Here is a 21,268-nt window from a genome sequence, read left to right as displayed (position 1 = left end):
CAAGTCTTAGACTCGTGCTACCTTTATTATTCTGCTTTATTATTCTGTTATATTATCTTTGTTAACTCAGAATCAGACTGAAGTCTTCAATTTTGTCATCTGAAATCTTTTCTTTCACTGGACTCTTGTTTAACTTTTGCTCCAATCCATGTGGACGATATTCCGGTACTTGTACCACTTTATTACTTGGAAAGACGATATTGAGCCATATTGTATACTTGCTTTGTGACCCAATTCTTTTGTCTAAACGTATAGGATTTAACCGACCAAGTTTTTGGCGCCGCTGCCGGGGATTGACAAGCTTAAAGTTTTCTTTTGAGTAAAGTAAAAGATTTGATTTTTCTAGTACCTGTTTTAACCATCTTGAAAAGTGGTGTATGCCAAGTGGTACATTTTGTGGTAAGATTGTCTTTTTTTTTATACAAAATAATATGTATTCTTAACTAAATGTGAACGGTTTTCTGGAAAAATTGTATCAAAATGAAACCAACTTTCATCTAATTTCTATTTTGAGGAACCAACTTTTAAAATCGTTATTTTGTGAAACCAACTTGCACCTGATTCTTATTGTGGGGAACCAACTTTCAAAATCGTTATTTTGGGGAACCAACTTGCATCTGATTCCTATTTTGGGGAACCAACTTGCAAAATAATTATAGAAAAATAACTAAAATTCGTTTTTTTTTCAAAATTAATGCAATAAAATCTATTTTTCATTTCAAATCTCGTTTTTTTTTTAATTCAGATATCAAATTGAACATTTAAAAAAAATCCAAATTACCACAATAAAAATTATTTTTTATTGCATCAATTAATTTTTTTCTATTAAATTGAATTTTTTTGCATTAGTAAAAAACAATTTTTATTGTGGTAATTTGGATTTTTTTTTTAAATGTTCAATATGATATCTGAATTAAAAAAACGAGATTTGAAATGAAAAATAGATTTTATTGCATTAATTTTTGAAAAAAAAACGAATTTTAGTTATTTTTCTATAATTATTTTGCAAGTTGGTTCTTCAAAATAGGAATAAGGTGCAAATTGGTTCCCCAAAATGACGATTTTGAAAGTTGGTTCTCCAAAATAGGAATCAAGTGCAAATTGGTTCCTCAAAATGACGATTTTGAAAATTGATTTCCGAAAATAGGAATTAGATGAAAATTAGTTTATTTTACTGCAATTTTCCTTTCTTAAAATCCCACTGATTATATTTATAGGGGTAGTTTCCTTAAAAATCTCAAATGAATATTTTCAATAATTATTAATTCGATCTTGTGGGTGGTTCCTTCACTGAATCTGTATAGATTTCTTAATTAATCTCATACAGCTTGCTACGTTTTATTGGTTCATAAATGAGATCATGAGTTTTCCCAATAGACCTATATAGGTTCTTTAATGAATCCCACATACCGGCTATTATGTTTCACCAATGAACATATATATTGATATATAATTTAATTAACATTTTCAATATATACAGGTAGAATGTGTTACCTGACCTGGACCAGGAATCCCCAACCTTGATCAGGATGGGGGAGCCAGGTGAACCAAATCGAAACAAATCACCATGCCTGTTTTCTTTGGTGGTTGTTTCGGCCACAATATACTATGCGGGGCATTGGATTTAGCCATCAAGATACCCCATGTGGTTGGTAATGAAGAATGGTTGAAGCATCGCCTTCCAACCTCTTTCACACACTTTTCATAAACAGTTGTTCTTACTCTTTAAGGTAAAGGCCAGGTAAGTATACGATACATCACCCCCGCAATTTCTACTTTCGTATGAAATATATTGTATTCGTTTGGTTTGGTAAGCTGAATGTCTCCATATTACAGAACTCATGAAGCAAATGTACTGATTTCAACTTCTCCTAAAGAGCCATGAATCAACAATCTGTCCAAGCTAGAGTTCAGCAATGGAAGCATCATCTAGCGAAACATGAAAGTAACACCAGAAACTAATAAGGGGCCGTTTACCAACACCAACATGGTAAGCATTGACCAGTAACACTCGCCATCTTCACTCGCTTTACCTAGGTAAAATCCCCAGCCATCAAAATAGCATACTATAAGCGTCTCTTAACCAATAAGCGCTAACCGGGTAATAGTCACCACCCTCACTTACCAGGTAAGTGGCAATAAGGGGCCGTTTACCAAACACTTATCGGGTAAAACGTCAATTACCTTACCGGTGAGCATAGTTTGGACCGAGAATCTCACCTGGTAAGAGGGAAGACAAGGATTAAGAGTCTTACCCAGTAAGTGAGGTTGGTGACTCTTACCAGCAAGTGCTTACCGGATGATAAACGCTTCCCATCAATCACTTTGATGGCCAGGAATGTTACGCGATAAAGTGAGGGTGGTGACTCTTGCAGTAAGCACTTACCTGGTAACCGATGGTAAACGGCACCTAAGTGTTTAGTAAATGGACCCTCAAGAATCTTTCTCCTTATACTACTCTCTTTACATCTCTTCCCATATAAATACACCTACCATTTTCTATAATCTTATTTTCATACCGTTTTACAAAAGAATACCATCGAACCAATCCAGCCTACCGATCATAGCCCATGGCTACAACCGGTATCCGCACCTTGTGCCTTCTGCTTCCCTTCAACAAAACCTCTCCGAAACTGTAAGTTCCGGTCAGTGACTGAACCGTTAGAGTCACGGTGAACCTATGCGACGCACCTGGTCTCAGGGTCATGGCCGGCGGGCTTGTTTCAATGGCTATGGCCGGTGCCATTCTTGCAGTGATTGTATACGTTTCTTCTTCGTTCACATTTGTGACTGTTCGGCTTATGGTTTGAGTTCTGACGAGATGAGAGACGGTGATGGAAGGGGAGTTCAGATTGTATGGGTGGCCAATGGTGTAGTTACAGGGTCGGTGAGTAAAGTTAAGTAGTTCGTGATAGTTGATTCCGGGCGTTGTGCACAAGAATCCCAGATAGTCTTCGTAGCCTGAAAAAGATATCGGAAAATATGAGGTCATTGACAAAAAAAGGTCAAACCAGTGGATTCAAATTTCTTACAGATTTCATCACCTATACAATACGAAACCGCATTTTGATTGATATTTACCGAAAAGTAAAAGGGTTGTCAAATTCCACATGAAAGCTTGCTAATTTCCGTTGAAATTTCGAAGCTAAAGATTGGATGGTTGACCCTAAAGTCAAACTGTCTCTCTTTCCCTAATCAAGCAAATATGAGCTCAAATTGACAAAATAGATCATACCCTATGGGTCCAATTTCCATGATAACCCGCAATGTTGGAGAGAATCTAATAGGTTTCCACATAGACTCGTACAGTTTCCAGAATTGTAGGAAAACAAGCTCTTAAATATGTATGTATGCAAACGGCAGGGAAATGTCGCACCTGCATCAAAGATGAGACCTGGGTCCAGAGCAGCTCGGGGATTAACGTGGCCACTGCCATAATCAAAAGGCGTTGCTGGGACAAACATCAATGTTTCCGACCCTGAATATTGTTCCGCTAGTATCGGTTTCTCGGCTCGGTCCAGTGTGTTTGAGGTCGTCATCAAGGCAGACTTGATTGCCGCGGGGCTCCAGCGAGGATGTTTTTGCTTTATAAGAGCCGCTATTCCTGATATATGCGGTGCAGCCATGCTTGTTCCAGAGATCATCGCAAAGTTCTCTCCTGCCCAACAAAGTGTCGTTAATTCATTTGTCGTTTTCACTTGGTTATGTTTGGCAAACTAGCTGCTAGTTGCGGTCTGTGATAAACTTGTTTGTTTGGTAAAAACTACTCCGTCCAAAATCAATGTCCATATGAATAAAAAAAGGCACACAGTTTTAATTAACTAAATGTCAATTTTACTCAAAATAATAGAGAGTAATAGATTTATATCTCACAATTAAGGGTAGGATTGAAAAGTAGGCATATCCTTCAAAAGTGGACACTTGTTTTGGGACAAACTAAAATAGAAATATACACTTTTTTGGGACATAAGAAGTAGTTGAGAATCTTTATGACAATGTAAAATAACCTAAAAAACATGTTGAAAAATTAATCGGAAAAATACAAAGGGGTATAGTTGGAAAAAAGTAGAAAAATAATCTCTGAACTTGAATACCTTATTTAACCAAAAGGGAGTAATTCAAAAAGTATGCATGGCATTCGTGGATCCAATTTAAGTTAAGATGGCCATAAAATGAAGCAACCAAATCAAGATTTTACCTAAGTAATTAACCTCATCTGTGCCATTAGGAGACCAAGAAGCCCAAATTAAAGCACCGGGTGCTAGAATATCGGGTTTTAGAAGATCCGCATCACGAAAGCTGTAATCTTTTATATTTGGCCCACGGGCGGAGAACAATGCAACTATTGGTGCCGATTTGTGAAGTATAGGCTCCAAGCCTTCTCCGATTATTCCCGTGGCTTTGAAACTTTTCACTCGTCCAGTCCAGTCCCGTGAAGTCGAGGCTTTGTAATAGTCAATAAGTTCCTGTACCCATCAAACAAAATTAGCAATCGTATAATCAATTAAACTATTCCCGAATAAAATATTCTTGTCTAAATAAGCTAGCTTACTTTTTTAGATTATTGAAATAGTCCCGTAAAGTTAGTCATAAGCCAGCTTTTTGAAAAGCTACTCAAGGTAGGGTATTTTCCACTTCTTTTTATATTTTTCCGGTTAAGTTTTCAACATGATATCATGTTAAGTCATTTTATATTGTCAGCTAGTTTTTAAGAAAAGAAACAAGACTAGTTATCAGCCAACAACTAGTTTATCAAATAGTATGCCAAACATAGCCTAAATGAACTAAAGATGTGCATTGAATACCATTGACTTTTTTTTTTTTTGATTAACCTGAATACCTTTGACTTGCTAACGTCTGTAATGAGAATCCCGGGCATGCCAGTCGGTACCGGATCGAATTTGGTTCCCGCTGAAACGTATTCAACAGCAAGCACAAAGCCAATCGCACCAAGACTCCTTGCGGTTTCAGCGACTTTTTTAACTGATGCCATACCAATAACGAAATTGAAAGAATAACCACAGAGAAGAATGTTCCCTTTCACCATATTTTTGTTCAAAACTTCCGGCCTCTGGCAATCGGTAGGACTAAACTTCATAACCGAAGAATCCAACACAACATCATTAGCTGCAACCAGGGTATACTTCTGATTCAAACTCGTAGCAGCTGCATGCATATGTTACCAAGTACCAATAAGAAATAGATCAGCGATGAACATGAATAATACGTGTCAACATGATTAAGGAGGGTGAACACAAAATAAATGTCTAAGTATCTTAATAGACTGCTAATTGGACTTAAGTTTATAGGACCAAACAATAAGGCGTCATACATAAAAGTGCTACAACAAGCTTATAGGATGTTTTTGGGCATCTTAACAAGTTTTTTAGGACACTTTAGAAATAAAACGTCCCATTAAGTTTTTTACGACATTATATGAAAGTGTTATCCTAAAAAACTTGTTAAAGACGGCCAAAAGCATCCTAAAAACTTATTGTAATACTTTTACGTAGGACACACAGTTGTTTGGTCCTATAAACTCAAGTCATATAAAGTAGTCTAGTAGGACATTTAGACATTTTTAGCATCCTATAAACTCAATTTTGTTGCAGTGAAACTTACGTGACAAGCCATGTCCAGCTAGGATCTTGCCGTTTCCAAGTGTCAGATGGTTTTTATATCGCCGATCATCAACAGCAGCAGCTACAGATACGATCCATGGACTATAAGACACTAAAGATTTGGTGAAAGGTCCTCCATTTCCGGCTGCTTGTGCAACAAAGACTCCGGCTTTTACAGCGGATAGAAGCGTAGCATCAAACGGGTTCAAAAATGTGGTTCTCGTGGTGGCCGGAGGACTGTTGGGCCCCACTGAGAGATTCAAGATGTCAACACCATCATGAACCGCCTGCTCGATGGCGGCAACGACATCAGCAACAAATCCTCCAAAGAGCCGATAGAGGGCCTTGTACACAGCAATCCTATTCATACATATTATTCACATTTAAGAGCCTGTATATGGGTGATAAGAGTTTATTCGTTTTCATATATTTAAGCATTTATACTTCACCTGGCACGAGGAGCCATTCCGCTTGCTTTTCCGAATTCATATCCATGAACTCGCACTGGGATCCCGTTATTTCCAGCCGCAATTGCTGCAGTGTGACTGTGAACAATATTAGCATGTTGACCAAATGGCCTTTTGCCCTACAATCCGTAGAAGAAACCCAATAATATCCCACCTGGAGGTGGGGTTATGCAAAAGAGTAGAGGGACTGCTTACATTACATTAAAAGCTATTAGTTTGTTCAAAAATAAAATTAGCACTTTGACATCAAATAGGTCATTTCAACTTCGAAACTCCACCATATAGGATCTGGCGAGAATAGGATTATGATGTACACATAAATAACTAGAAAGATTTCACATTTTTAACCAACTCATAGAATATGAACCTTAAGTCAAATTATACCTCTTTTTCGAAACAGATAGCATCATTTCAAATTATTCTTTTTACCTTCCATGGCCATCACCGTCCATAGGTGAAGCAAAATCAACAGAAGGATTAAAAGCACCGGCTGCAATTGCAGCTTCTGCAAAATGTTGTGCTCCAACAATCTTTCCGTTGCAAAAACTCCTCTTTGTATCAGAATCAACTTCACATTTCCCTCTATACTTTGGAAGAGGCCCATATGGTTCGCTATTGTGATTCGCAAAGCTTGGATGATGTGGAAAAATACCCGAATCAACAAATCCTATCACAATGTCTTCACCGGCTCTATCAAATCCACCCCCCGTTGGCCAAACTCCGGTTGGAAGCCCGAGAAACTGCGGCGTGTGTGTGGTAAGTTTCCTCACTTTCCAATCTTTATCCACTGATTTCACGCCAGGGGCCCGCCTAAGCGTATCTGCCTACTAATATGTTAAGACAGATTTAAGAAAATGTGATTTTAAGAGTAGTCAACCATGAATCTATGCATATTCATTAATGATTACTTGTTACAAAAAGGAGACATTGACTTTTTGACACGATATATTTGTCTTCTTAATGCAAACAAACCATCATTCTTAGAAAAATGCAAGGAAAAAGAATAAAGAAAAACCATGCTTTGCAAAAAATGAGTAATTTTTTTGCATTTGCATTTCCAAGGTTCATCCTTGCAAATCATAAGGGCTCTTTTTGAATTTTCGCAAGAATGATGGCTAATTTGTAACTGAAAACCAAATATGATTGCTCAAAAGGGCGATCGCTAAACGTAAAAGTAAAGAAGTCCCGGTTTTGACCTGTTCAGGAGAAATGTGAACGGCAAAACCATTGATAAGATGCTTGTAACTGTAGAGTTTCTTGTAAGTTCCTTGATCGAATAACGTTTCAAGAAGAGTATCATGCTTGAGTTCAAGGTGACGAGAGTATGATGTAACCAAATCACTGAGTTAAGATCGAAGAATAAACAATGGGGTTAAAATAATCATAAATTCTAAATCAGTAAACAGAGAGTCTACCAAGACTGTTGACTTCATTTTCTTAGGATCTGCTTAACAAGCTTTATGGGACTCACAACTTATTAGGTCAACTATACATGACCGTTTTGTAGTTCCTTAATGATATAGAAAGTGGTTTATGTAATAAACTTTTAGGGGGAGCCTTTAAGCAGAAAGCCACGTTTTTTTCAAACATGCCCTTTCCAATTAAAAAACACCTCCTCCCATCAATAAAAAAAAACCCTCCCAAACAAAAACCTCCCTAATCTATACAGACAAATTAATCCACACAAACAGCTTTATCCATGCCGGACCTAACGGAAAACCAATCACACAGCCCCTTAATAACAAGAAGATATAACAAGATGAGACATTATATAAAGATATAATCTTTTCGTTCCATGAAGCTGCAACATTTCCTTTGTGGGAAAATCACAAAGTATTGATGATATGAGTTTGGTCCACAAGTTTTCTTTATTTTGTAATTAGTAACGAGTGTTTTACACGATTCTAACAGTCAAAAAATTCTAACGATTTTAAAACGGTTTCAAGAACACGAACCTGGTGACATCAAGCTTCTCATGAGATTCGACAGCAGTGGCTTCAAAACCACTCACACCACCTCTGTAACTCGTAATCGGCTCTCCTTCTACCATTACAATATAAATCTCTGCTTTTCCAATAACCAAAAGAAGGAAGAGAATTATAGACGTAAACATACGCTCAACCGTCCTCATTTCCAGTGATCCGTGGCCTCCAACAACTGTAAACAACATCATGAACTCAAACTAGAATCACAATACATATATTAAACCGAATTGAACTCCATTTTCCACTTTTATATGACTTCTAGATAAGTCCTAAAACAATGCAATATGCAGCATTAGAACTTCAATTCTTAGAAACTGAGAGTAATTTGGGCTTGTAAAAATCTTTTTTACACTTCATTACACAGAAAAAAACAAATAATTCAAGAAAATAAAGCAGGGACTAAAAGGGAATTTGTTCATAAAATCAACCGAAAAACGAGAGAGAGGGAGAGAGAGAGAGAGAGGTTGTATACCAATTTGATTCAATCTGAAAGGGTCTCTTTCATTTGCATCTCATGACCCATGTGATCAACCTGCATATTATATTCACACACATAAACACAAACAAATCGATACAAATACATGTGTCTGTGTATATATATATATATATATATATATATAAACATACATACGTATTGATGACTAAGATAGGAATCAAATAAAGATTAATGTGAACTTCACTTTTTTACTTAATAATCAAAACCCAGCAAAGATTTATCATTTAAAATCCAACCCAAATAAAAAAGTCAAGAACTTTACTCACATTGATCCAAGAAAAGAATCAAAACCCTAGCATCATCTTTACTAATCCACCTTAACTGAAATATAGCAAACAGATTTGATTCCCCAAGGCTCAAAAGAGTGAAATTAACAGCTACATTACTGTATGATGATCAAATATCATAAAATCAAAGTGAAGATTGATGAAAAAAGTGCCTAATTTTGCAAATGAGGGTATATTTAAGGGGAAGAGTAAAGAGAGAGGTGGTTAGGGTTCTTCACTTTTTGAAAACGCACCAGACAAGAGAACAAACACGGTGGTGGAGCCTTGATTGAGCTCATAAATCATTAGATGTACACATATGAAAGTATGAATATATCAATTTTGGATATTTTTATATCAGATAAGACTTTGGATGCTATTATTAAAAAAAAGTTATATATACAGTTAAAGGTTTATAGAGAAGTGTTAAATAATATGTAAGAAGTAGAGAAATTATAGTAGTCATACGTCTGGTTAATATTTGTGATTTTAATTGTGAAACGTCGGATAATTCAGTCCATAGTATACAGAAGATAAAAGGATTGTTTTATAACTTTTATAAATATGTGGTAAACAAATGCATATGTGAACTCATCTGATTCACATATGAACTATCTACGTATATGTGAACCCGTATGATTCACATATGAACTATTTAACTCATTTAGATATGAACTAGTTAACTAATTTACATATGAATTCATGTGATTTATATATGCTTATTTATAAAAGTTACGAAATTACTCCTCTATTTTCCGGATAGATGTTACCATATCGTAAATATTTTACAAATCAAAGGCACAAATATTAAGACAAAAGTTTAAGATCATTTATTTACTTGACAAATAAACCTAGTACTATATATAAGGTAATTTATTTAAGAATCATAAATATTAACATTGAGAATCAATTATTTAATAATAAATAGTCTTGTATTTAAAATTGGTTAATGGATGAAAGAGAGAGAACTCAAAATGTTGAACCAATCGAGTAAGTGATTTAGGATTCCAATTTCTTGGTTATCGGATGTCTTGATGTTTTTTCTTAGATCTTGTTGATTTATTGAAAGGCATATATTAAAAAATACAACATTATTAATTACTGGTTTTATAGGTTTTTGTTTTCTTTGCTGGAAAATAATTGATACAATAAATAAACATGAGATTTAGAGTCATTATTGTTTGGTTTGTTTTTTGAACTTAATAAAAAATATATAGTTTGGTAAATCATAAATTAATTTTAAAAAAAAAATACTTTTTGTATAGCTAATCGGTTAATATCTAGTTTTTTATGTAGTAGTTAGCTTATTAGCTAGTTTTATATGCATAATCTTACTAAATAAAACTGATAAAACTATATTATAGTTGAAATGTATTCATTATACATGCATATACATACACACACACACATCTATACTACATTAATAAGTATTTAAACCTATATCTTAAGTACAAGTCTTAAAGCTTAGAGTACCATCATTTTATGCAACAAATTCAAAAAACTCTTAATTACAAACTATTATGCATAATGTACAAGTTGTTTATGCAATGGTTTCCAAACATAAAAAATTACCCATTTTGAGTCGGTTTCTTCATCTTCTGTTTCCTACCTCTGCGACCACCAAGACTAAAACCTTTATTCATCTTCTGTATCCTTTCTCTACTACCAACAACATTTTGGGTAAGAAAGCAGAGGCCTTTCTTCTTCACATACCTGATTTGACAGAACAATGGTGGTGTGGATGTATCACCTCGATTAGAGAACCGATTTCATATATCAAAGGATTTGATGTATCACAACCTCATTGATATATATAGCTCCCTCTTCCCTGTTGATTTAATTTTACAGGTTTTTCAAAACCCTAGAATATGGAGGTATGCTCTTCTTTTTGGCATGCTCTATTTCAATTTTGATTTCTGCAACCACTTCTGATGAGATTTTAACTTTCTTTCTTCTTTTTGGTTTAACGATCGATGAAGTCAAGCCTATTTACAACTTAGAGGTAAGAATCCTCTTTTACATCTCTTTGTTGTCATTTGAGCATAAAAGGACTCATGAATGTGATTTGATCTTTGAAGTGGCTATCAATGTGGTTTGCTTTCCTTCTTGAATGTTATTTTAATATATGTTTAGTAGTGTGTGAAAATTTGTGAAGTTTGGTTATAAACAGCTGCCATCCTCATTTCGTTTTTGATTTCGTTATGGTCTGTTTCCATTTCATCTTATACATACACACACACATCTTGCAACAACTTTTTTTGTCCTTGTCATCTTCTCCATAAATCCATCATTTGCTATGTCATGTATGGACCGACTGTTGATGCTTATAGACCAAGTGTTTTTTTTCTCCTGATTTTAGTTTATTTGTTCCATTGTCAGGCAAACTTTAGAGCAAAGTCATTCTCTTGCACATGAAGTATTTATATCCATGGTTTTTGGTTGTTTCCATTTCATCTTATACACACACAAGGTCATGTAGTTCTTTTATAACTTGGTTTTTGGCTAATGTTAAATAGCTGCAGAGTGTTGTGAGTGTATGTATTGTACTTCAAATAGATAAATAGCTGCTAGACTTGCTATTGATCTGTCTTTACTGTGTTGACAGATGTGAATATGTGATGATCCTTTATATATACACACATATTAATCTGTCGTTTTTGGTTCTCTTATCCTCATAATAACAGCAGCAAAATGCTGGAGTAGACAAAATAATAAGTTCAAAATCTAAAAGACAGAAGGTTGAAACCCGACAGGGCTGTAACACCCCCAAATCCATACATTGCATATAACACATATTTTATACATAGAATACATGTTTTCTCCACATAGGTCCATAATACAAGAGACTAAAATATACATCTCAAAAATTCCAAAAAGTATATGCTCTTGTATCTCTATATCTCTACTTCAAATATGGCTAAATAAGATCTTCATACAGCTTAAGCACATAGGAAAATAATTCACAGAATGCTCTTTCCCTTATTATCATTACCTGCACACACATTTTGAAAACACAAAATGAGGGTTAGACATGAATGTCTAGTAGGGTTCCCTTTTTATGTAATGCAGGGTGAAGATCACCAAAACATTCCTTTCAAATAACTCATTTCATGTAGTAAAGACTGAAAATCATATTGTTTCGGTCCATCGGGCCTCTGGTTCCAAAACCATACTTGGAATATATTTCGATAAACAGGACTAGAGCCCCTCTGGTCTTTCTACCAGAGCCCCTCTGGTTTTTCAACCATAGCTTTTGGTTCCTTGACCAAAGCCTCTAGTTGTACTAACCAGAGCTTCTAGCTCATATAATTTCTTATAATGTTCTTTAGTTAAGCTTCTAATCAATAAGATAGTCTTTTTCATAAAAAGAATAGTTATAAAGAGTTCATGCTCAACCAGAGCCTCTGATTGTACTAACCAAAGCTTCTAGTTCAAAAGTTATGACCAACCAGAGCCTCTAGTTCAACGTGTGAGTCGACTAGAGCCCCTCTGGTCAGTCTTTAGTAGAAAATACTAAGTAAAAAAATACTTATTTCTTAAAACTTCTTAAAATATGATTTTGACACAGAAGCTCTTATCAATAGATACAAAGCCTCTGGTCCAACTAGTACATTTAGTAAAAACTTGCATATTCCTCAAATCAATAACAAGAACCCTCTTGTCTGATAGTGAGGACCAACCAGAGCTCCTTTGGTTTCTCATAAAATGTACCTTCTGTTCCAAAACACTTTTAACCAAAATTAATGACCATAGGCCATATTTTCCGTAACCATAACATCAATACTACTATTTCCAATAAGAACAACATCTCTGAATCCTCAAATCTCCAAGAAAAGAGAACTCCAATTTGTTGTAATCTTAATAGATATAATTGCAAGAGTTATACCATGCACACACACACAACGACCATCCTTATTTCATCCATGATTCCCCCTTTATAGCAATAGATATCCATCACATACAACGACCATCCTTATTTCCCCTGAAAATTCTTATGAACTATTTCATCCAATGACAGGCTGCAGGAATTTCTGTCAGAGTGAACCTCGTTCATAGTTTTAATCAAATCATAATCGCAAAACAGGTTTATATTCAAACCCTTCAATCCACAAGAACAATATGTTCTACCTATGATTTCTCAAATCATTCGCTTTCCTTTTTAAATCCTCAAAACATGGTATAAAATCCAAAACTGCTCTTTAAAACACAGTTTCTACTTAATCCTTTCAAAACCAATACAAATTCCAGCATCCCAAAATGTTTTCTTTAAAACTGTTTAGAACAGATTTACCAAATTCTCTTAAATCTTTAGATCATCAACACTCAACAGCTTTTATAAGATCAAACAGCAGATAAAAACTCACAGTTTGTAAATAGATAGTAATTTAAGAACTCACCTTAAATCAAAGGTTTCTGCAAATAATATCACACAACAAATCTTTTTAAACGCAGATTCTTTCTTTAAGAATTCCTTCCAATATTTCTTCAAGAACTCCTTCACCGCCTTTTAAATCCTTTTCTTTCTTTAAACACTCACTTTTGATAAAGCAGGAAAATGATAAGATCTTTATCTTATCTTTCCCCTTTTATATTTAACAGAAAATGAGGCGGTGATGGGTACTTTTATCAATATAAAAGTACTTGGGCGGTGGAGATAATATTTTAAAAATTCAACCTTTCTTCACCGTAAGGTTTAAGTTTAAAAATAATATTTCTCATCACATATATGCATAACATCAGATTTCACTCATATGCACATTATCCATGCAAGTATTAACATAATTATGCATGCTATCACATAATTCATATAATAAACACATAAGATTACCTTGACCCAGGTTTGCAGAAAACCCGGTTATAACAAGGGCCTTAGCTAATAGGTCTCAAAGTTTTGGTTCTCGAAGGACTTCTGTAATCCTGAGTTTTGGTTCTCTAGATTTTGTTCTTAATTACTTCTCTTCTGTGAACTTTATGTCAAAACTAGGCATGATGTTCTTGTTAATTACTACATTTGTTCTTTTGGGGTGTTTGGAAATCAGAATAAGCTTATATTGTAGAACTGAAAACTCAATAATTAGAGTATCATCGAATGTCTTTGATTGAATATGCTTCTTGATAAACAGTTTAGAACAGAAAACAACATACCTTGGGTTGTATTCTGCATTCTGAGCCTGCAATGCAATCGCCTTCAGATCCAATTTACAGTCCAGATTGACAGTAGACACTATGTTTCTACAAGTATAAAAGCATTGTATAGAATTAAAGAGCATATTTGTGAAGCTTCTAACACTATTCATCTTCAATATGCTCTCAAAAGGAATTTTGCTGAATCAAAAACTCCTCCCCAAGTGGGTAGAGGAAAGTAATGAAAAAAATTTAACAAATATATAAAAAGAAATATAATAAATGCACATGAAGTATTTGTATCCATGGTTTTTGGCTGTTTCCATTTCATCTTATACACACACACAAGGTCATGTAGTTCCTTTATAACTTGGTTTTTGATTAATGTTAAATAGCTGCAGAGTGTTTTGTGTGTGTCACTTCAGATAGATAAATAGCTGCTAGACTTGATGTTGATATGTCTTTGTTGTGTTGACAAATGTGAATATGTGTTGACAGATGTGAATATGTGATGATCCTCTATATATACACACACATATATTAATCCGGGTTTCAAGATTATAAAGAAAAACTTACCATCTTCCCAGAAGCAAAAAACAATGTTGTCGTTTTTAGTTCTCTTATCCTCATAATAACAGCAGCAAAATGCTGGAGTAGACAAAAATATGAGTTTAAAATCTAAAAGACAGAAGGCTGAAACCCGACAGGGCCTTAGTTAATAGGTCTCAAGGAAAAAGTATCAATAGTTTTCTAGCTAATGATATGTGGTCCTACTTTTGAAGGACTTATGTAATCCTGAGTTTTGGTTCTACTTATCTTCTGTGAACTTTATGTCAAAACTAGGCATGATGTTCTTGTTAATTACTACATTTCTAGATAATCTATGACCCTGTTGGAGACGTTGCACGTGAACGTCAATGAAACAACCCCTGTCAGTCCAGTGACTATTACTGAGAAGAGAAAAATTGTTAACAGAAATCATTATCATCGAAAGAAAGAAAATAACATATATAGAACAATTGTTAACACACAAGGAATAAGTGTTACACGCAAAGAAGGAACGACTCCAATATGTGCGGATTTGACACATGAAAACTTCAACGGTAAAACCTGCATTTTTTTTAAATTCCTTTACCAATTTAGTAATTAAAATCTCATTTAAATTACATTCTCTTTCTTACATAGGCATTCGAAGTAAGCGTGGTATACTCCTACCTCTTTTTGATGAAGTTACAAATGAAGTACTCAGAGGTTAGTTAGAGTGACTTTTAAACTTCACGTCATCTAGAGAAAAAATCATTAATTAATATTGTAAACGTTGAAGTGTCTTATCATGTAGGAGGTTGTATTAGGGCAGATGTCAATACTTCGAGCCAACATGACATCCTCTCATGGGTAATCTGACCTCATTTGCGATTCCAATTCCCAAGTTGCTTCTTGTCCTTTGTGAAACTTCCACACTTTAACCAAACTGATTTCTTTGTTTTTTAACACCCTGATTTTCCGGTCAATCACAGCTTCTGGTGTTTCCACAAAGTTCAATTTATTGTCCAGTTTAATATCCGGTAACGATACAGCTAAACTCGGATCAGCTAAACATTTTCGTAAGTTCGATACGTGAAAAGTGTTGTAAATCAGACTTAGTTCCTCTGGTAGCTCTAACTAATAAGCCACTGGCCCGATTCGTTTGCATATTCTGAATGGCCTAACATATCTCGGACTGAGCTTACCCTTCTTTCCAAATCTGATAACACCCTTCCATGGAGAAACTTTCAACATCACAAAGTCACTTACACAGAATTCAATCGGCTTTCGACGATTATCAGCATAATTTTTCTGGCGGTCTTGTGCTGTTCTCATTTTTTCACGGATCTGTTCAATCTTTTTAGAAGTCTCTTGAACAATCTCAGGACCCGTTAACTGCCTTTCTCCTACCTTGTTCCAACATAACAGCGTTCAACATTTACGTCCATACAATACTTCATACGGTGCCGCTTGGATGCTGGAATGATAACTGCTATTATATGCAAACTCTATTAACGGCAAGTGATCTTCCCACGATCCCCCAAAGTCAATGATACAACTTCTCAACATGTCTTCGAGAGTCTGGATAGTTCTTTCACTTTGTTCGTCAGTTTGCGGATGATAGGCTGTGCTTAGTCGGATTTTAGACCCCAAAGCTTTTTGCGAACTTTCCCAGAACTTTGAAGTAAACCGACTATCTTTATCATAGATAATAGATAATGGAACACCGTGCCTGGTTACAATTTCTTTAATATAAACCYGAGCCAACTTTTCTAAAGAGTAATTCTTTCTTATTGGTAGAAAATGCGCAGATTTAATTCCTTCTGGATGAACAAATGTTGCAAACTTTTATGGTCAGTATAAATCTGACACGTTGTTCCCAGAAGATAATGTCTCCAAATTTTTAAAGCGAATACCACTGTAGCTAACTCCATATCATGAGTTGGATACTGCTTCTCATGATCTTTCAGCTATCTTGACGCATAAGAAATTACCTTTCCTCTATGCATCAAAACACATCCCAATCCCAGCCTTGAAGCATCACTGTATACCACAAAATCTTCGGATCCATCAGGTAGGGTCAATACTGGTGCACTGCAAAGATGATCCTTTAATAATTGAAAAGCCTCTTGTTGTTCTCTTTCCCACTGAAATTTAATGTTCTTCCGAGTTAATTTGGTCAATGGCACGACTATCTTAGAAAAGTCCTGGATGAACTTACGGTAATAGCCTGCCAGTCCCAAAAAGCTTTGGACTTCAGAAGGAGTTTTCTGAGCTTCCCACTTTGCAACTGCTTCTATTTTAGCTGGATCTACCTTTACCCCTTCCTCTGATATGACATGACCCAGAAACTGAACTTCCCTTAACTAGAACTCACATTTAGATAATTTTGCGTACATATTTTCTTTCTTCAACAATTCTAATATCAGACGAAGATGTTCTGCATGTTTTTCTTCGGTCTTTGAGTATATAAGAATATCATTGATAAATACAATAACGAATTTATCGGGATATTCCTTACATACCCTATTCATCAAATCCATAAAGGCTGCGGGCGCATTAGTTAAGCCGAATGACATAACTAAGAATTCATGATGCCCGTACCTAGTTCTGAAAGTTGTTGTAGCAATGTCTTCCTCCCTGACTTTTATTTGATGATATCCCGACCTTAAATCAATTTTGGAGAAATAACTTGCTCCCACCAATTGATTGAACAAATCATCAATCTTTGGTAAAGTATATTTGTTCTTAATAGTTAACTTGCTCAGTTCACGATAGTCTATACACATTCGCATAGACCCATCTTTCTTCTTAACAAATAAGATCGGAGCACCCCAAGGTGAAGTGCTAGGTCTAATAAATCCTGTATCAGTCAGATCTTTTAATTGTGCAACCAATTCTTTTAATTCAGATGGAGCTAACCGGTATGGTGCCTTTGCTACTGGTGCAACCCCTGGTACTAGATCAATTCGAAATTCGATGACTCGATCCGGCGGTAATCCAAGTAAGTCCTGTGGAAAGACTTCCGGATATTCATTAACAATCGAAATCGATTCCTCTTTTTCTTTCTCTTTCTCTTTCTTCACATCAATTATGTATGCCAAACATCCCTGGCACTTCTTCCAAATACTTTTCTGAGCTTTCATCACGATCAAAATACTAGTATGATGATTCTGACGATCACCATAGATAACAACTATTTCTTGATCTGGCAGAGTGATTCTGATCATTTTCTGATTGCAAACAATACTAGCTTGATACTTTGCCAACCAGTCCATACCCACCACTACATCAAATTCCTTCATGGGCATAGGAAATAATCAAATTGGTAGCTCACATCCCTCAATAACAATAATGCAGTTATCGAATACACTAGTAACAGTTTCCTGACTATTAGCAGTATCAACTACTAATTTGTCATCAAGTAACACAGAATTCAAACATGCAATTTGAGAAAATGATGGTTATACAAACGAAAAGTTTGCACTAGAGTCAAATAACACTTTAGCATGTATAAAATTCAATAGGAAAGTACCTGTTACTACATCTGGTGATGCCTCTACCTCATTCTTTGTCATCTGGAAGGACCGTCCCCGTGTCCCTCCTTGCCTTCCTCTGCTCATAATAGGTCTTCCCCAAGTACCCGACGCATTACTCCCCATTGTCAGCTGTGGAGTTCTTAACAAAGGACAGTTTGGTCGAATATGATCCAAAAAATTGCAATTAAAACATCTTCTGTTAGCTGGGAAACTCCTTGACAAATGGCCCGCTTCACCACACTTGTAGCATTTCCTTGGGTCCATCTTGCACTCACCCTGATGAACCTATCGGCATTGTGTACATACTTTCTCACCGACCTTCTGATCAGCTCTATTATCATATCTCACGGTTTTTGCCCCTCAAAAGTTTGATGAAGGCCCTTCCCACTTTCTTTTCTCCACAACTTTTCCTTCTAATTGTCGATTCTTATTTCGTTCCATTACTTCGGCCGCATCCACAGTTAATGAAAGGTACTAGGATTCATAGCAATTACAAACTCTCTGATTGAGGGTTTCAAACCCTAGATGTACCTTTCTATCTTCCTGGATTCTGATGAAACATAGTGTTTGGCAAATCGAGAGTATTCAATAAATTTTTCAGTATACTCTCGAAATGTCCATTTCCCTATTCCAATTTCAAGAAATCTTCTTCCATATGTCTTACTGCTGTCTTAGGACAAGATTGATTCTTGAATCGGTTCACAAATTATGTCCAAGATAATGTCTGCAAGACATCCGTTCTGGCCAATGATTGAACTTTCCACCAAAACAGAGCATTTGATTTTAACACTGAGACAGCGAATCGAACTTTATCTGTTTCCGGACACCGAATGGTGTTGAACACAGATTCCATCTCCTTAATCCAGCACATAGCTTTCACTGGATCCCTTTCCCCAGAAAAGGTTGGTGGCTTGCATGCCAAAAACATCATGATATCTCCCTCCTTGTTGTGAGTAACCGATACAGAGGGATGAACTTCTACTCTCTCTGTTTCCACCCTAGCTGGTATTCCCATTATAACAACCTAGATTTTGTTATTGATTAATCTTGGTATATTCATTTAAATGACAATTGGATGCTTTATCTACTTGTACCTTTGCTTAAAGTAGTTGTATTTTGGACTAATAATGTAAGTTCAAGTTTTATGTAAAGGGTCAATTATGTAGAAAATAAATTGGTCTTAGGACTAGAAATGTTAAGAAAAATCCATGTAAAGACTAATATTGAATTAGGCAATTGATGAGGGGTAACATTTGCTAAGTGGGTATTCTTTTACTAACTATTTAAACCCTTAATTTCAGAAAATAACTCTCATTTTCACCTTTTACTTCTCTCTCTAGATTTAGCCCTCTCCTCACATAAACCCTAGAAATGGTTTAATCTTCTCATGCATCTTCCAATTTGGTGAAATTTTGAAGATTTAAAGCTAAGTGATTGAAGAGAGTGTAAAGAAGCAAGGTATGAATCTATAAATTTCAAGATTTGTGGTCTAATTTGTTGATTTGTGATAAAATTGGGAGGCTTCATGTTAGGGTTCATAAGGTTTTGATTAGTAAGCTAAACCTTTGTTAAATGATGTTATTTTTATGTCATTGTTGGTTAAAGAAGTTATAAATTAAGTTTTAATTATTTATTTGCAATATGGTAAAGCTAGATAGTTGATTCTTTATGGTTTTAGTGTCAAATTTATATAAAAGGGGCTATTTTGAGTTGTGCATAAGAATCTTTATGCTGCTGGTTGTTTAAAAATTCATATAAAATCACTCGTTGATCCGATTGAGGTGTGCCATATATTTTTGGAAAGGTATCTGTGTCTACTACAACTTTGTTGTTTATGTTCAGACTTGATTTTACATCTATAATGCTCAAAACAGTGAGTTTATGTAGCTGGTCCTATGCAAAAACGGGATTTGCATACTGTTTTTAGAAACTTCATATAAAATATGAATTTGCTCCAAACAGAATGAATCCAAATCGACTGAAACCCTAAGTAATTGGCCTAGAACTTTTGTTTAAATGTTAACACCTGAATGCATCTCTAAGTATGATAAAAATGATCAAAGTCAAGTTGGTTCAAAGCTGTCTGGTGCAGGGGATTTAGTAGCTTTATTTTTGCTTGTACTTTGTGCTTTGAGGATTGTAACATCCGTAGATCTTGTATCAATCAGTCACAATCATGTGTAACTTATTCAGGACCAATCTTAGAATAAGAAGGGGGCATTAACAAGGGGATAAGAGCTATGTGCTTACTTCTTCGATTACCGTCTAAGGTACGGATACCCGATTCTTGTGACTTTCTTTAATCACTAATTCATTATAGAGGCAATATTGTATCTCATTACCATCTCAGCATCTATCACTTGTATATAATTTCATATTTTGTAAGATTACCCTTTTCACATTGAATTGATATGTTTTTGGTGATTTGAGCACTTTGTGCTTTAAGGCACGACATCGAGGGCAATGATGTCGTGACGCCTCCATGGCGGCTATAAATTGTCATGGCGTCCTCGCTATTATACCCCAATGTTAGCTCCATTATTCCTATCTTGTAAAAGTATAGAAAAAGTATATTACAAGTCTTGACAGAAGGTTAACTCCATAGAAGACAACAGAGGATTAGCGACAGAAGCCGTATGAGCGAACAAGTGGAGAGTAGCAGAACCTCTGATGCGTCTCACAGAGGTTTTGGAAAATAGCCCTCTGATCAAAAGAACATGCAAGTCATTTATAGCAGAGCCTCTGAGATGGCTCACAGAGGGTCTGCGGTTTTCGTCTTCTGTGAAGTTTCTGTTCTAACAGTTTTCAAAGGTGGTTAGCTGCATGTGCTTCTCACGTGACTAGGACTTAATCGACTTTCTTTGGACGACTAAGATGAAGACACGTGTCAAGATCTAGTCTCTAAGGTCGTTAGGAACTAGTATAAATAGCGGATAGGGCCTTTGTAAATTGTGCGCTTCCAGTATTGTAATCGTCAAAATTTTCAATTGAATCAATTGAAAAACCTTTGGAGCAATCTTCTTGCATTCATCTTCTTCGTTGTGACTGTGTGTTCCTAGTGTGTTTAGAAATTCTAATCACTTACTTACTCTGCTTTGCTCTTATTAATATTTCCGCTGCACTTCAATTGTTTTAGAGCTTATTTAGAGTATTAGATCAATACCAAAGTTGAATTCAGATCCTATCAATTGGTATCAGAGCGGGTTTTGAATTCTAATTCAATTAATTCTGCTTTTGGTATTAAT

General features: G+C 35.4%; 1 protein-coding gene across 1 annotated transcript; it reads right to left on the bottom strand.

The window, feature by feature from the left end:
- Positions 1–2,422: 2,422 nt before the first annotated feature.
- Positions 2,423–8,219, bottom strand: LOC112503027 (subtilisin-like protease SBT2.5). Its single transcript, XM_025107084.1, has 9 exons — positions 8,044–8,219; positions 7,285–7,429; positions 6,518–6,912; positions 6,071–6,166; positions 5,623–5,981; positions 4,841–5,166; positions 4,199–4,466; positions 3,377–3,658; positions 2,423–2,961 (listed from the first exon to the last, which is right to left on the bottom strand). The coding sequence occupies exons 1-9, from the start codon at positions 8,217–8,219 to the stop codon at positions 2,555–2,557; spliced, it is 2,454 nt and encodes an 817-aa protein (XP_024962852.1). The 3' UTR covers positions 2,423–2,554.
- Between the last annotated feature and the right edge of the window lie 13,049 nt (positions 8,220–21,268).

The sequence above is a fragment of the Cynara cardunculus genome, unplaced genomic scaffold (assembly GCF_001531365.2).
Source record: "Cynara cardunculus var. scolymus isolate 2C unplaced genomic scaffold, CcrdV1 Un_Scaffold_2400, whole genome shotgun sequence".
Taxonomy (NCBI): Eukaryota; Viridiplantae; Streptophyta; class Magnoliopsida; order Asterales; family Asteraceae; genus Cynara; species Cynara cardunculus.
The sequence above is the reverse complement of the archived record's forward strand: the minus strand, read 5'-3'. Positions and strand labels throughout refer to the sequence as shown.